The sequence below is a fragment of the Rhinoderma darwinii genome, chromosome 10 (genome assembly GCF_050947455.1).
Source record: "Rhinoderma darwinii isolate aRhiDar2 chromosome 10, aRhiDar2.hap1, whole genome shotgun sequence".
NCBI classification, from domain to species: Eukaryota; Metazoa; Chordata; class Amphibia; order Anura; family Rhinodermatidae; genus Rhinoderma; species Rhinoderma darwinii.
The window spans coordinates 88,084,579-88,101,319 of record NC_134696.1 but is presented as its reverse complement, the minus strand read 5'-3'; the positions used below and the strand labels follow the sequence as shown (position 1 = coordinate 88,101,319).

Genomic DNA, 16,741 nt, shown 5'->3' with positions numbered 1-16,741 from the left:
ACCAGGGGTGTAGCTGTAGGGGGTGCAGAGGTAGCAGTGGCACCAATTCACTGTCTAAAGACTGACACATAGGAAGACAGCAATATTATAAATGGTATGAAATAGGTGGAGGCCCCTTTACAAATTTTGCATTGGGGTGCAGGAGCTTCAAGTTATGCCTCTGGGTGTAGCAATAGAAAAAAGTGGAATTTTGCCCTGTGCACACGACCGTGAAAAATCTCTGTAATTGCGTGCACGGCCGTGTGCATGAGGCCTTACTGTGCAGTTGTTTCCTTTGATCTACCTATAGTTAATGATGTTTATTGTCCACTAGATGGCGACATTGAACTTCACTGTTTTCCATGTTGAAGCTTTGGTCCACATTTACTTGGAGCCTGTTCACACATGGCCATACCTTTAGCGTATACAGGGCCGCCATCAGGAATTTCTGGCCCCCATACAGCCAAGATGTCTGGGCCCCCCTGTCCATTACCGGTGGTTGGGCAACGGAAAGTGTGGAACTCACGTTTGTACGTTATACGTATTAACTAACTTTGGTCCTGATGTCAATTACAGTGAACGAAACCATGGAGCAGTCAGTGACCGGTTAATGCTCTGGATTCTGATGTATTTAGGCAAAACGTATCCCACTGTATGACATACAGTGAGATACATCGCACAGAAGTTTTCCCAACGCTGAAGGCTTTACATTGTGAAGGATGAAATACGTTACAATTCTGCAACATAATAGGCATGCAGCTGATTTCAAAATCAGCAGCACGTCCTAAATTCCATGCAGATTTTTTTTCTGCTGCATGTACATAGGGTTTTGAAAACCCCATTCACATGAGTTAGGGTTTATTCAGACGAATGTGTTAATCGTCCGTGCGAAGGACGTTTTTTTTTAATGGCCGTCACACGGCTTCATGTATTTCTATGGGGCTATTCACAAGGTCGTTGTCTTAACGGACCGTGTGAAGGGCCTGTCAAAAAATAGGAGATAACCTATTTTTGTCCATTTTCACGGATCCCTCAATAGACTTAAGTCTGAGGGATCTGTGAAAATGGGTCCCGCATGGGTGCAAATCGGCAATGAAAAAACGGTCGCTATTCACGGCTGATTTCGCACACGTTTGTCTGACTATAGCCTTATAATATATATATATAGAAAGAAGATTTGCAGCACTCCAATGTGAAAAAAGTGGTGGTTTATTCAATCCAAGAACAACAGCAACGTTTCAATCCTACAATAGGATCTTTCTCAAGCCTAGTGACACATCTACTACAGGAAACTAATATAGGGTTGAGACTACTTAACATAATTAGTCTCATTATAATACAATCAAGTATACAGTGTTGAAAAACTCATATAATGCATGTTATAAGGTATCATTATGAAACACAAACATGATACAGAAAGTGTGAATGTGTATATATAACAGTGTAAGTGGCAATGTACAGTGACACAAACATTAAAAACAACTGATTACAACATAATCATTTATGCCTCAGCGGTGTTAGAATCAATCGTCATAACCACACTCACCAACCAGAACTTCAGATACATCAGGTGAATCATTAGTATGTAAATTCGTAAGCATACATTGTAGCAAACCACTGCACACCTAAAGTCATTAGACTTTAATACATACGTATAAAGCCAAGAGACGGAAGTGTAACGTCGATCAGTAGCGAGACGCATCGGACGCATCAAAATGATGTAATGCGTGTCAATGCGTTCCACTGAACTGGTCATGTGTGAAGCGGCTTCATAGGTTGCCAAGCAACTGATGCAACTATGTAACGGATAACTAGTAACACGGCTGTGTCGGACAAAAAGTCTGTATTGTAACCAAAACAAGTAAATTAATCAATGCTCCTCATGGTAAGGAATGGAGATATTAAAATAGTTTTGCAATATTATGTTATTATATCAGCTTCTTATGAATGATCCACACGTTGGCACAGAGAGCTCTGTCCGCAATTAAGTATTCAGAGCTTCCTTCTACCTAGGGTTTTAGGAACCACATAGCATCGTCTTCACGTGCATAGGATGTCCCATCCCCCTCATCCGTGTAACGGACCAAGATTGTCGTATCAACGACCCCATTTCTCATAAAGCATATATATATATATTTTTTTTTTCATTTTTTAAAAGAAATCTTTTATATATAAATATCTCTACATCACTTAACACCACAGTAGGAGACTAGAAAAAATTCAACAAATGATAAATATCTTTATTGATATCATAAGACAAGATGAATATGGCACAGCCGTGTCAGGTATCCCTAATATCGTAATATTACTATTAAAAATAAAAAAAGAGAGATTCCGAAATTCTGTTGGGAGTGGTATTTCGATCTAGAAAAGTACAAAAATATAAAAATTAGTATTAATCACATATTGACAAGAAATTCATCATAAGAAATACAAATACTAGTGTGTCATCATTCTTTATACTAAGGAGGACATCAAAGAACTCAAGGAGAGAGATATGTGAGCGTCATACAGCTAACCTATCTACAGCAAATTCAACATTAAGTCCAAATGGTTTCAATGTATTTAATTGGAATATCCACCTCAATTCTTTTTTATGTAATATCACATGACGGTCGCCGCCTAATTGTAGTATAGGAACATGGTCCAGGATCATAAATCTTAGATCCCTCTCATTGTGACCATATTCCGAAAAATGCTTAGACACAGGTAAGTCAAGTTTCTTTTTGCGTATCGAGAAACGATGATTATTTAATCGGGTTTTGAAAGCACAAGTTGTCTCCCCTACATATAGGAGGCCACAGGGACACCATAACACGTATATGACCCAATCCGAATCACAAGTGAAATTGTGTCTAATTTTAAATTGTTGTCCAGTAACTGGATGTTTAAAAGAATCACCCTTGCACATCAAAGTGCAATTGACGCATCTGTAACACGGAATATTACCCGGTTTCAGGGGTTTAAAGATTGATTGTGATACTTTCTTTTGTTGTGACACTCTGGTTTTCACCAGTCTATCGCGAAGATTTTGAGAACGTCTATAAGACATAAGAGGATTATTATTCAATTCCTCAATGTGTCCAAAGCTCTTGCTAATAATTGGCCAATGTCTGTTCATAATCTTAGAAATATCCCCACTAATATCATTGTAAGTTGAAATGAATGGAATACGTTTCCGTTTTCCACCCACTAGAGTTTTTTTAGGTTGTAGCAAGCTATCCCTCGCTGTATTGTCAATCTTATTTTTATATGTACACAGTAGTGCTTTAGGGTAGCCTCTTTGAAGAAAATTGCCCATCATAATATCTAAAGATGTATCAAGATCTTCCTGTCTGTCAGTGTTACGTTTGGCCCTAATCATCGGGCTATAGGGCAAGGACCTGACCATGTTCCTCGGATGACAACTGTCAAATCGTAGTAAAGTATTGCGGTCAGTCTCTTTGGTATACATTTTAGTTCTTAATGTGTTGTTATCAATCAATACTGTAACATCCAAAAATTGGATATTGTCCACAGAGTGTGTCATAGTAAACTGAATATCCTCATCCAAGGAATTGAGAAATTGATGAAAATCAGTTAGTGTAGTGACAGAATCAGTCCAAATGAGGAAGATGTCGTCTATGTAACGCCACCACCTCAAAACATGTGAGAAGTGGTGGGATACATAGACTGACATCTCCTCAATATTGTCCATAAAAATATTGGCATACGTGGGAGCCATATTGGATCCCATGGCCGTCCCTTTCAATTGTATATAATAACTATCATTAAAAAGAAAATAGTTAGAAGTCAAAATAAGTTCTACCAATGACATAATGAACTCGCATGAATTATTATCATAGTTAGAAGTCATTAATTTCCGTCTTACAGCATCAAGCCCTTTAACATGACTAATAGAAGTGTAAAGAGAAGTGACATCAAAAGAGACCAAAATAGATCCCTCTGGTAAGTCCACTGATCTTAATTTTTGTAAAAAATCAGTGGTGTCCCTGATATAAGATTTGGAGTTAATGGCAAAATTTCTCAGCACTTTATCCACAAAGATAGAGATATTACTCATTAATGAACCCCGGCCAGATACAATGGGGCGGCCTGGGGGGTTCATTAGATCCTTGTGGATTTTTGGTAATAAATACAGGCAAGGAGTCACAGGAGATTCAATCATGAGAAATTTATGTAACTTCTGATCGATTATGTCTTCATCTAACGCCGTCTTGATAAGTAAAGCAATCTTATTTGTGATGTCATGTTTAGGATCATTTTTCAATAATCTGTATACATTCGTATCGGATAGTTGTCTATAACATTCCCTCATATACATGTCTGAATCCATAACCACGATTGCTCCACCTTTGTCAGCAGGTTTTATTGTGAGATCGTGGTTATGGATCAGTTCATCCAATGCCACCATCTCAAGAGTAGTCATATTTGGCTGTTTAAAACCCAATTCACATGTTTGGGTCCTAAGTGTAGCAATATCTTTCTGTATCAGTTCTCTAAAGGTTTCTATTGCATGTGATGTTACAGGAGGTTGAAACAAACTTTTATTATATAATCCCAATTTTTTAAGTGATAATTTTGGAAGGGTATCCTGAACTATTACATTGGTAGGTTGTGTAGGGGGACTTTCGTATCCAAGAGCACAATAAGAAAAATCCTCCAAGAAACGACCAAGATTTTTTAGATTCCAGTCCATTGGAGAAATCAAAAAGAAGAAAACCAGACGAGCAGGCCGCAGGAGAAATCGAGGAAGGAAGAACCCGCTTTCAAAAATCTGTTTACCAGAAGGGACAGAAACCGCTGCAAGACAGCAACAAGGGGACTCTGCCCAAACAACAGTGGTAAATATTTCTAGTCATCAGTTGTCTAATTTGCAATTATTATCTAAGGGATTGTCATTCTGCCCCAATCAACAGGTTGATTGGTTTCAACTCGAGTTGGATTTATATAGTTTTGTCAGAGCTATTAAATTGAAGGTTTGATACACAACCTACCAATGTAATAGTTCAGGATACCCTTCCAAAATTATCACTTAAAAAATTGGGATTATATAATAAAAGTTTGTTTCAACCTCCTGTAACATCACATGCAATAGAAACCTTTAGAGAACTGGTACAGAAAGATATTGCTACACTTAGGACCCAAACATGTGAATTGGGTTTTAAACAGCCAAATATGACTACTCTTGAGATGGTGGCATTGGATGAACTGATCCATAACCACGATCTCACAATAAAACCTGCTGACAAAGGTGGAGCAATCGTGGTTATGGATTCAGACATGTATATGAGGGAATGTTATAGACAACTATCCGATACGAATGTATACAGATTATTGAAAAATGATCCTAAACATGACATCACAAATAAGATTGCTTTACTTATTAAGACAGCGTTAGATGAAGACATAATCGATCAGAAGTTACATAAATTTCTCATGATTGAATCTCCTGTGACTCCTTGCCTGTATTTATTACCAAAAATCCACAAGGATCTAATGAACCCCCCAGGCCGCCCCATTGTATCTGGCCGGGGTTCATTAATGAGTAATATCTCTATCTTTGTGGATAAAGTGCTGAGAAATTTTGCCATTAACTCCAAATCTTATATCAGGGACACCACTGATTTTTTACAAAAATTAAGATCAGTGGACTTACCAGAGGGATCTATTTTGGTCTCTTTTGATGTCACTTCTCTTTACACTTCTATTAGTCATGTTAAAGGGCTTGATGCTGTAAGACGGAAATTAATGACTTCTAACTATGATAATAATTCATGCGAGTTCATTATGTCATTGGTAGAACTTATTTTGACTTCTAACTATTTTCTTTTTAATGATAGTTATTATATACAATTGAAAGGGACGGCCATGGGATCCAATATGGCTCCCACGTATGCCAATATTTTTATGGACAATATTGAGGAGATGTCAGTCTATGTATCCCACCACTTCTCACATGTTTTGAGGTGGTGGCGTTACATAGACGACATCTTCCTCATTTGGACTGATTCTGTCACTACACTAACTGATTTTCATCAATTTCTCAATTCCTTGGATGAGGATATTCAGTTTACTATGACACACTCTGTGGACAATATCCAATTTTTGGATGTTACAGTATTGATTGATAACAACACATTAAGAACTAAAATGTATACCAAAGAGACTGACCGCAATACTTTACTACGATTTGACAGTTGTCATCCGAGGAACATGGTCAGGTCCTTGCCCTATAGCCCGATGATTAGGGCCAAACGTAACACTGACAGACAGGAAGATCTTGATACATCTTTAGATATTATGATGGGCAATTTTCTTCAAAGAGGCTACCCTAAAGCACTACTGTGTACATATAAAAATAAGATTGACAATACAGCGAGGGATAGCTTGCTACAACCTAAAAAAACTCTAGTGGGTGGAAAACGGAAACGTATTCCATTCATTTCAACTTACAATGATATTAGTGGGGATATTTCTAAGATTATGAACAGACATTGGCCAATTATTAGCAAGAGCTTTGGACACATTGAGGAATTGAATAATAATCCTCTTATGTCTTATAGACGTTCTCAAAATCTTCGCGATAGACTGGTGAAAACCAGAGTGTCAGAACAAAAGAAAGTATCACAATCAATCTTTAAACCCCTGAAACCGGGTAATATTCCGTGTTACAGATGCGTCAATTGCACTTTGATGTGCAAGGGTGATTCTTTTAAACATCCAGTTACTGGACAACAATTTAAAATTAGACACAATTTCACTTGTGATTCGGATTGGGTCATATACGTGTTATGGTGTCCCTGTGGCCTCCTATATGTAGGGGAGACTACTTGTGCTTTCAAAACCCGATTAAATAATCATCGTTTCTCGATACGCAAAAAGAAACTTGACTTACCTGTGTCTAAGCATTTTTCGGAGTATGGTCACAATGAGAGGGATCTAAGATTTATGATCCTGGACCATGTTCCTATACTACAATTAGGCGGCGATCGTCATGTGATATTACATAAAAAAGAATTGAGGTGGATATTCCAATTAAATACATTGAAACCATTTGGACTTAATGTTGAATTTGCTGTAGATAGGTTAGCTGTATGACGCTCACATATCTCTCTCCTTGAGTTCTTTGATGTCCTCCTTAGTATAAAGAATGATGACACACTAGTATTTGTATTTCTTATGATGAATTTCTTGTCAATATGTGATTAATACTAATTTTTATATTTTTGTACTTTTCTAGATCGAAATACCACTCCCAACAGAATTTCGGAATCTCTCTTTTTTTATTTTTAATAGTAATATTACGATATTAGGGATACCTGACACGGCTGTGCCATATTCATCTTGTCTTATGATATCAATAAAGATATTTATCATTTGTTGAATTTTTTCTAGTCTCCTACTGTGGTGTTAGTGATGTAGAGATATTTATATATAAAAGATTTCTTTTAAAAAATATATATATATGCTTTATGAGAAATGGGGTCGTTGATACGACAATCTTGGTCCGTTACACGGATGAGGGGGATGGGACATCCTATGCATGTGAAGACGATGCTATGTGGTTCCTAAAACCCTAGGTAGAAGGACGCTCTGAATACTTAATTGCGGACAGAGCTCTCTGTGCCAACGTGTGGATCATTCATAAGAAGCTGATATAATAACATAATATTGCAAAACTATTTTAATATCTCCATTCCTTACCATGAGGAGCATTGATTAATTTACTTGTTTTGGTTACAATACAGACTTTTTGTCCGACACAGCCGTGTTACTAGTTATCCGTTACATAGTTGCATCAGTTGCTTGGCAACCTATGAAGCCGCTTCACACATGACCAGTTCAGTGGAACGCATTGACACGCATTACATCATTTTGATGCGTCCGATGCGTCTCGCTACTGATCGACGTTACACTTCCGTCTCTTGGCTTTATACGTATGTATTAAAGTCTAATGACTTTAGGTGTGCAGTGGTTTGCTACAATGTATGCTTACGAATTTACATACTAATGATTCACCTGATGTATCTGAAGTTCTGGTTGGTGAGTGTGGTTATGACGATTGATTCTAACACCACTGAGGCATAAATGATTATGTTGTAATCAGTTGTTTTTAATGTTTGTGTCACTGTACATTGCCACTTACACTGTTATATATACACATTCGCACTTTCTGTATCATGTTTGTGTTTCATAATGATACCTTATAACATGCATTATATGAGTTTTTCAACACTGTATACTTGATTGTATTATAATGAGACTAATTATGTTAAGTAGTCTCAACCCTATATTAGTTTCCTGTAGTAGATGTGTCACTAGGCTTGACAAAGATCCTATTGTAGGATTGAAACGTTGCTGTTGTTCTTGGATTGAATAAACCACAACTTTTTTCACATTGGAGTGCTGCAAATCTTCTTTCTTTATATATCAATACACGTCCGAGGATCGGGACGTTTTGCTGGGCACCTGATCGATTGATTCCGTGTGAGTGCTGCTGCTTTCTTGTTTGCTATATATATATATATATATATATATATATATATATATATTGTAATTTGTTTTCAGTGCGCAATCCGCACCAAATATAGGAGACACGTGGCCTTATTCAGACATCCATGTTCAGTCTGTGATATACGGACCATGTGTCGGCTGTGTTTCCCGGACCGACCACAGTTCAGGGAGCCGGGCTTCTAGCATCACTGTTATCTATGATGCTTGGAGTCCCTGTCTCTCCGCGGGAATACTGTCCCCAGTCCCGTACTGATAACATGATTACAGTACAGGACAGTATTCCCGTGGAGAGGCAGGGACTCCTATCATTATAGGTAAGTATGATGCTAGAAGCCCGGCTTCCTGAACTGTGGTCGGCCTGGGAAATACGGCCAATGCACGGTTCGTATATCACGGACCGAACACGGCCACCTGAATGAGGCTTTAAGGCCCTTTTACACTGGCCGATAATCGGCCGGTGCAGCGAGCGCTGATCAACGAGACATCATTGATCGGCGCTCATTTGCTCCTCCCACAAGGAGCTATGGATGGGGATGAGCGGTCGTTACTCTGATCGCTCGTCCCTACACATTATACAGGGAGATGTGCTGCCAACAATGATAATGTTTCACTTTTTTTTTTTAAACGGTATGACCAGCAGATTATCGAGGCAAAAAACGAAAATTGTGACAAAAACGCTATGAAAACAAAATTATTTTTTTTTAACAAACTATACTTTATATATTCTACAAGTAGGGTCGGGAGGAATGGGAAGCAGCATGGGGGACACTCCCCAACTTGCAGGTCCAGTCGGCTGTGTAGAGAAGGACGTGTCTGGTGGGGGGGCAGCTCTCTCCAAACGGAGCTTCTGTTTACATGCAGCATCTTCCGCTTCTGTAAGGGCTTGTCCACATGTAACGGAATTGCTGCGTATTGTCTGTCCGGAATTACTGATGGAAAATACGCATCGGATTACAGTAGCTGCAAAGTGGGTGAGATTTAACACATCTCATCCACACGCTGCGTAAAATTTCCGATCAGAAATTCATCTGCGGTGCGTTTTTTTTGTTCCACAGCATGCGGAAAGTGGACTGAATTGCACCATCTCACAGACTTGAAAAAAGACGCAGCAAAATCCGCACTATTTTCTGAAGTAAAAAACGCAGAAAATGGTGCGGTTTTTCCGCAGCGGAATGTCTGCTATTTTCAGCGGAAATGCTGCAGAAATTTTCTGCAGCAATTCCGTTACATGTGGACAAGCCCTAAGTCTTCTCATGGCCCTAGTGTTCGTTATTTCAGAGTAAAGAAGGGGCCTCATTACGTTGCAGGGTCCGTTCCTTTCTCCAAGTAACTAACGCTGGGGCCCTCATTCAAATGTTTAAAGCGGCTGAGAAGCGGACGGGCCCCTTTTTTTCATCATTGTGGCCGGGCCCATGATGGCAGTACTAGTAGTACTGCCCTGATGGTGGCCCTGAGCGTATACGTCAGGAAGGCTACCGAGGTACACGCTAAATGTGTCCAGAGGGCTCCATTGCCAGACGGAGGTGAAGAGTGTGTCCCTTTGTCCTCTGTCTGGCCAGTATAGGTTAGTATACCGCAGAAAAAAAAAAGTATGGACTACTGTATATGTTTTTAACATGGTAGCCTATAGGTGATGGATTTCACTGTATGGAATCTGTCAGTCATGAGCTTTTCAATAGCTTTTCGTGACGTATCCGTTAAACTGATGCAATTATAGCCTATGGGTGATGCATTAAAGGGGTTGTCCAGGCTGTGGGCTGTTTTTTATACTGATGACCTATTTACAGGATAGGTCATCGGTATATAATCGGTGGGGGTTTGACACCGGACCCCGCACCCATCGACGGTGCAGTAGGAGCAGAGCTGTAGTAAACCTGCACGGCTCTATACAGTGGTCGGAGCCATCTACTTCCGGCATCGACCCCCTGCATAGCTTCTTGCCCTCAGAGCAGCCGGAACAGCTGATCGGTACAGGGTCCGGGTGTCAGACCCTCACCGATCATATAATGACCTATCATGGTTAGGTCATCAGCATAAAAAAAGCCCCGATCCTGGACAACCCCTTTAAACAGATGCCTAATAGTGGCATTCGTCACTCGAAAACCGTAATAGTATCCGTTTAACCTGCTGAGTAAGATTGGAGGAATACATATGGCCCTTTGCACTACTATGGTTGTCCTATTACGACTCCATACAAAGCAGAGCCGCAATACGGCTGCGTGAATAAGACCTTACTGGTGTTCTGTTTTTAGCAGCGTTTTCGTTGGTGCAATTTCCCCCACCAGCTCAACCTAGAGAGGCCATAACAAAGATTTCCCAGTCTAAAGGGAGTCTGACCCGTGCCGTTTTCCTTTTAACAGTTTTTTTTTAAATCTAGTTTCTTCTGTTATTTTCCATAACGAATGCAGGAAACAAGGGAAGAGCCGACCTGCTAGAATTTACTTAACCTCATCATTTGTTCTCTTTCCTTGTTCCTTATTCGCAGCAATCTATGTGGAAGGATTAAATATCAGTTAGTTGAAACGCTTATTATTAACCTGCGTCATTACATTGACGTACAAAAATGATATAAATACTGGGATATCGTGGCCACCACTGGATTTATATCTTGGGGATATAATGCTTAGTATTCTAGGGTCTACCCGTTAAGAAAGCCCCTCCAAATCCTGGCACCTTATGTAAATAACCACACTGGGTGTCCCCGAATCATATAAAGTCAGTACTTGCATCCCGCAGCGGAGACGGCTGATCACGTGTGGGCTGCATTTAGAAAGTGGATCGACCAGACGAGAAAAAACCCGTTACTACATAAAGTTGTGCCCATTTGACAAGTCCTCTTTATGCATACTTACCTACTTCTGAGAATTTTTTTCTGGAAGAGTTTTTAAAATTTTTTTTTATGTAAACTATGACCACAAGTATAAGCCATGCCCTAGAATGACACCCAAAGGGCCTCCATTACAGTGCCTGCAGAATGGTTCCCCTCAAAAACACTGCCTGGAGAAAGCTTCCTGGTCCCCCACCCTCAGCAAAGGGGTACAGCCCACATCACCACTGCCAGCAGGTTGGTCTCCCCCCTCTCTTCTCAGAGACCACGGAGTGGTTCCCTACCCCAATAAACAGTGACAGCGGAGTGGTCGCCACGCCAATAAACAGTGACATTGGAGTGGTCGCCACGCCAATAAACAGTGACAGCGGAGTGGTCGCTACGCCAATAAACAGTGACAGCGGAGTGGTCGCTACGCCAATAAACAGTGACAGCGGAGTGGTCGCTACGCCAATAAACAGTGACAGCGGAGTGGTCGCTACGCCAATAAACAGTGACGGCGGAGTGGTCGCTACGCCAATAAACAGTGACGGCGGAGTGGTCGCTACGCCAATAAACAGTGACGGCGGAGTGGTCGCCACGCCAATAAACAGTGACGGCGGAGTGGTCGCCACGCCAATAAACAGTGACGGCGGAGTGGTCGCCACGCCAATAAACAGTGACGGCGGAGTGGTCGCCACGCCAATAAACAGTGACGGCGGAGTGGTCGCCACGCCAATAAACAGTGACGGCGGAGTGGTCGCCACGCCAATAAACAGTGACGGCGGAGTGGTCGCCACGCCAATAAACAGTGACGGCGGAGTGGTCGCCACGCCAATAAACAGTGACGGCGGAGTGGTCGCCACGCCAATAAACAGTGACGGCGGAGTGGTCGCCACGCCAATAAACAGTGACGGCGGAGTGGTCGCCACGCCAATAAACAGTGACGGCGGAGTGGTCGCTACGCCAATAAACAGTGACACATTAAAGGAGTTTTCCGGTCCCATATAACCTTTCCCTAACTAAACTAACACCTTGAAAACAACATCTTTCTAATGTACCTTCACTTCTTTGCTTTCTTCTTTCCCTCGCTCTGCCGGTCGGTCACGTGAGGCCCATCTTCTGCTCTTTCAGTGCTTCCGCTGACGTCCCGTTCATTATTCTATTCTGGTACCCAGTGGTCGGTTACGACCGTTCTGACGTGCTCTCCATAGCCAGGCTGGTTGGCTCGGACTTCTCCTTCTCTGGCGCTGGACTTCCGGAGCTACAAAGCTGGACTTGGGGCGGGCCTCACAATCTTGACTGGGCGCACCCTGATCTCTTTGGGGCAGACAGTGTACGGCGACGTCATTAATCTTTCTGTGTTACAAAAAAAAATGGATTAAATATGAATTTCTGCAAAAATAATTACATTTGTAAATTTCACCTCTACTTTACCTTAATTGTTGTGAAACGTCTAAAGGGTTAAGAAACTTTCTAAATGCGGGTTTGAATACATTGAGGGGTGCAATTTTTAATGGGGTGGTTTATGGTGTTAGTATTGTATAGGCCCCTCAGTCACGTCACAACTGAACTGGCCCCTGTAAAAATGGCATTTTGAAATTGTCTTGAAAATGTGAGAACTTTCTGCTAAAGTTCTAAGTCTTGTAACGTCCTAGAAAAATAAAAGGATGTTCAAAAAACGCTGCCAATCTAAAGTAGACATATGGGAAATGTCAATTAGCAGCTATTTTGTGTGGTATTACTATCTGTTTTACAAGCAGATACATATAAATTTAGAAAATTTTGGTGTTTTTCACTATTAAATACTGACTTCATCGACCAAATTTTACCACTAACTTGAAATACAATGTGTCATGAGAGAAAACAATCTCAGAATCAATTGGATAGCTAAAAGCATTCCAAAGTTATTACCACATAAAGTGACACATGTCAGATTTGAAAAATGAGTCGGTCAAAAGTGGCCAAAGAGGGAAGGGGGTTAACAGAGGACCTGGAGAGTAGGCAAGTGTTTCCTCATGTTGTGCCGGTCAAATTTTGGCTGCAGTAAAACCTTACATTGTCCTATTTCACCTGCACGACAAATGTATTTCTCTATGGTGACTTTTTGTACTTTCTTTTCCAGCTGCCGTTTTCTGTTATCGGGTCACTGAATGGCGTGCACATGTTTGCCAATAATCAGGATGTTCTTTTGACATCTACCCGCACCGGGAACAGCAAGGTGGTGTGGAGAAGCTTCCATGATAGGTAAGTGACTGATGGGGGGGGGGGGGGGGGAGACATGCATCCTTCACAGCATTGTCATAATCCTCATCATCATCCCTATCATTGTTGCCATTTCTCCGACATACATTCATCCTCCACAATAATGATTCCATTCATGGTAAAAGTCTTGCACCTCTGACAGCCGGAAATGGTTACCGTAGCTGTAAAGACATGTTACATATACTATACTTGTGAGGTCTGTGATCACCTAAGTCTCTGTGCTGCGGCTGCATGGCATGGGGATCTGTGGACGGGCAGCTGTTTCACTTATAGATAATGTCCCTAAGACATCTATACATTTGTGACAATCTTAAGGCAACTCTATAGTGCAAGGATCCGGCAAACAATGTCCCCCCCCCCCCCCCCCCTGCAGTGCCAGCCACAGTGTACCCCCCTCCCCCCCCCCCCACATACAGTAACAGCTGAAGAGTTTCCACAAAAGCTTGCCAAAACGCCACTCAAATAAGCCAAAATACCCTCCATAGTTTGCCAAAATCCTCACTCCGGCGTCAGACACCGCATCCCCAGCTACAAAACTTAACCCCTTAATGACCGGGCCTGAAAAGACCTTAATGACCAGCTCAACTTTTCTGTTTTTGCCTCTCTGCGTTTCAGCAGCCATAACTTTTTTACTTTTTCATTGACGTGGCTGTATGAGGCCTTGTTTTATGTGAGAGAAATAGTATTTTTTTTTCCCCACAGTTTGGGAGTAAAAAAATTTTTTTTTACGGCGTGAATATAGGAAAAAGCGATTCTCGGAATAGTTTTTTTTTGTTTTTTATCCCGTTCATGTTTCACGCTAAATAACCCATTCGATTAATTCTTCAGGTTATTACGGTCGTGTAGATACCTAATATGTGTAGGTTTTTTTGTTTTTATTTAGTGTAGGGGCAATAAAATGTATTTAATGCAAAATAAAGACTCTTTTTGAGACTTTTTTTTATTAATTTATTTGTTTTGTTCCTTTTTTTTTTTTTTTATCCCATCCATGGATAACTTTATTTGTAACTTTATTTTTTACTTGTAATGTATTAGCATACTTCTGTACGCTAATACATTACACTGTGTCACTATGACACAGGCTGCTGATCGGGCAGCACATAGTGTGCCCGAACAGCCGGCACACGGAACAGACAGCCCTGGGGTCCTTTGTAGGTCCCCAGGGCTGACTGCAGAGGGATTCCCCAGTGTTTGATCGCATCACTGGAATCCCGGTGATGCGATCAAAGAGGGGAATTCCCTTTGATCATGCCGCGGTCACGGACCGCGGTAATCAAAGGGTTAAACAGCTGGGGTCCGAATGTTTGCCGACCCCAGCTGTGTTCAGGAGGCTGCTCTAAGATCAGGAGCTGTTAGTAACAGCTCCTGCTTAGAGGATGAGTGCTCACACGAGCGCTCATCAGCCTGATCTACAGCGACGCCAAAAGACGTCTCTGTAGATTAAGCACCCGCACCGCCTGACGTCAAAAGACAGGGAGCGGTCGGGAAGGTGTTAAAGGGGTATTCCTATCTCAGACATTTATTTAGGTTTTATTTTAGGTGCAGGTCTGATAGGGCTACCGCATCCAGGCGGAGAATGAATGGACATAATGCTGCCTCTCTCTATTAGTTTTTAATTCGGATATGCCATATATGTCTGAGATGGGGGATACCCCTTTAACCACAAGCATATACCCTCATGTTATCTACGAGCAGCACCGTCCGGAGCCTCCGGTAACATTCCCAACTTGTGCCAGGAGGAGGAAGTTCCGGCCTAACAGAATTGATTTGTGACAGATGGCTTCTAATAAGAGAACACATCGATTATATGTTATGTACGGACATATTGATGTGAGTTCCCATGGCGTTGTATAACGCTAGTAGAGTATTTCACTCATTCATATGATACATGGGAATAGGCCGCACCTTCTAACAATGTATCCGTAGAGGACACGTGTGCCCCAGAATCACGATGAATCAGTAGAAGTCCATGATAACGTATCGTACAGGACGTTTTTAGCTGCAGGTCCAGTAGGTGCTAGTCGTTACGTACAGACTATTAATAAATGATCTCTTCTATTGACTAACACAGATAACGTATCCTATTATCAGAGCTGAGATTACGAATGATACAGCACGCTCTACAATCACTGACAGACGCCTCAGTCAAACAAATACCTGCTAGTCTGATCTGCCTTGTGTACCGTGCCGTAAATAAGTATTTGCCCCTTCCTGATTTCTCCTATTTCTGACACATTTGTTTGTATAACTCGTTTCGATTATGCTAAACAGACCCAGGCTTGATATCTGCCAGGAAAGGCGCAAATGTTATATGGTATTTCATCAATGTTTGACTGTTTTTTTTTTTTGTAGCATCAACCTCATTGTGATGTCCTGTGAAAACACAGCCAGCGACTTCTCTTTGAACAAACTCCTGGAGAATGTCTTCGGTGCCATGGTATGTAGGTCATCAAATTTAGAGCTGCCTTCATAGTTCTGCTTGGCACTACATACCATCTTTAATCTTTTTTTTAAAACCTCTTGATGTAATTAAGCCTTCATCTATTCACTTACATCAAGCAGGGATATTGAAACCTTGGAGGAATTGAAACAAAAAGTATTTTAGAAATGGGGATGACTTTTTATTACGCAACAGGGCTGTCCCAGTTGCCTCAGCTCTATTCGGTTATATAGACCGCATTGAGAGCCCTTCAAATAGCGTCTCCTGCTCTGGACGACTCGGCGGTAACTTGTGATTGTTGGGAGTTTCAGCTGGGAGGAAGAATTGTCCATTTGGGACAACCTCATTTAAAAAGGTTAACCCCTTAGGCCGGATTCACACGAGCGTGTTCGGTCCGTGATATACGGTCCGTACGTCGGACGCATTTCCCAGACCAAACACACTGCAGGGAGCCGGGCTCCTAGCATCATAGTTATCTGTGACGCTAAGTGTAACTGCCTCACTGGGGGACAATGTCCCGTACTGTAATTATGTTTTCAGTAGGGGACAGTAGTACAACGAAATTGAAAGGGAAAAAAGGCTGCAATACCTGTGAATCGCCACTAAATGCGTGTTGACGATTCACAGTGAGCAAGAAGAAATGAAGGGGAAGCAGCTGGAAAGTCAGCCCCCAACCAATATTCTATTGATGGCCCATCCTGAGGATAGGCCATCAATTTTTAGTGGCTGCAAAA

The 16,741-nt window shown here is 41.4% G+C and overlaps 1 protein-coding gene across 2 annotated transcripts in view; it reads left to right on the top strand.

Annotated features, from left to right (window-relative positions):
• Positions 1–16,741, top strand: part of FUZ (fuzzy planar cell polarity protein) — a 59,175-nt gene that overhangs the window by 4,230 nt on the left and 38,204 nt on the right. For both annotated transcript variants that reach the window (XM_075840191.1, XM_075840190.1), the window contains exons 2-3: positions 13,428–13,549; positions 15,920–16,004. In XM_075840191.1, the coding sequence (XP_075696306.1) occupies positions 13,428–13,549; positions 15,920–16,004 (207 nt within the window). The remainder of the gene's footprint in view (positions 1–13,427; positions 13,550–15,919; positions 16,005–16,741) is intronic.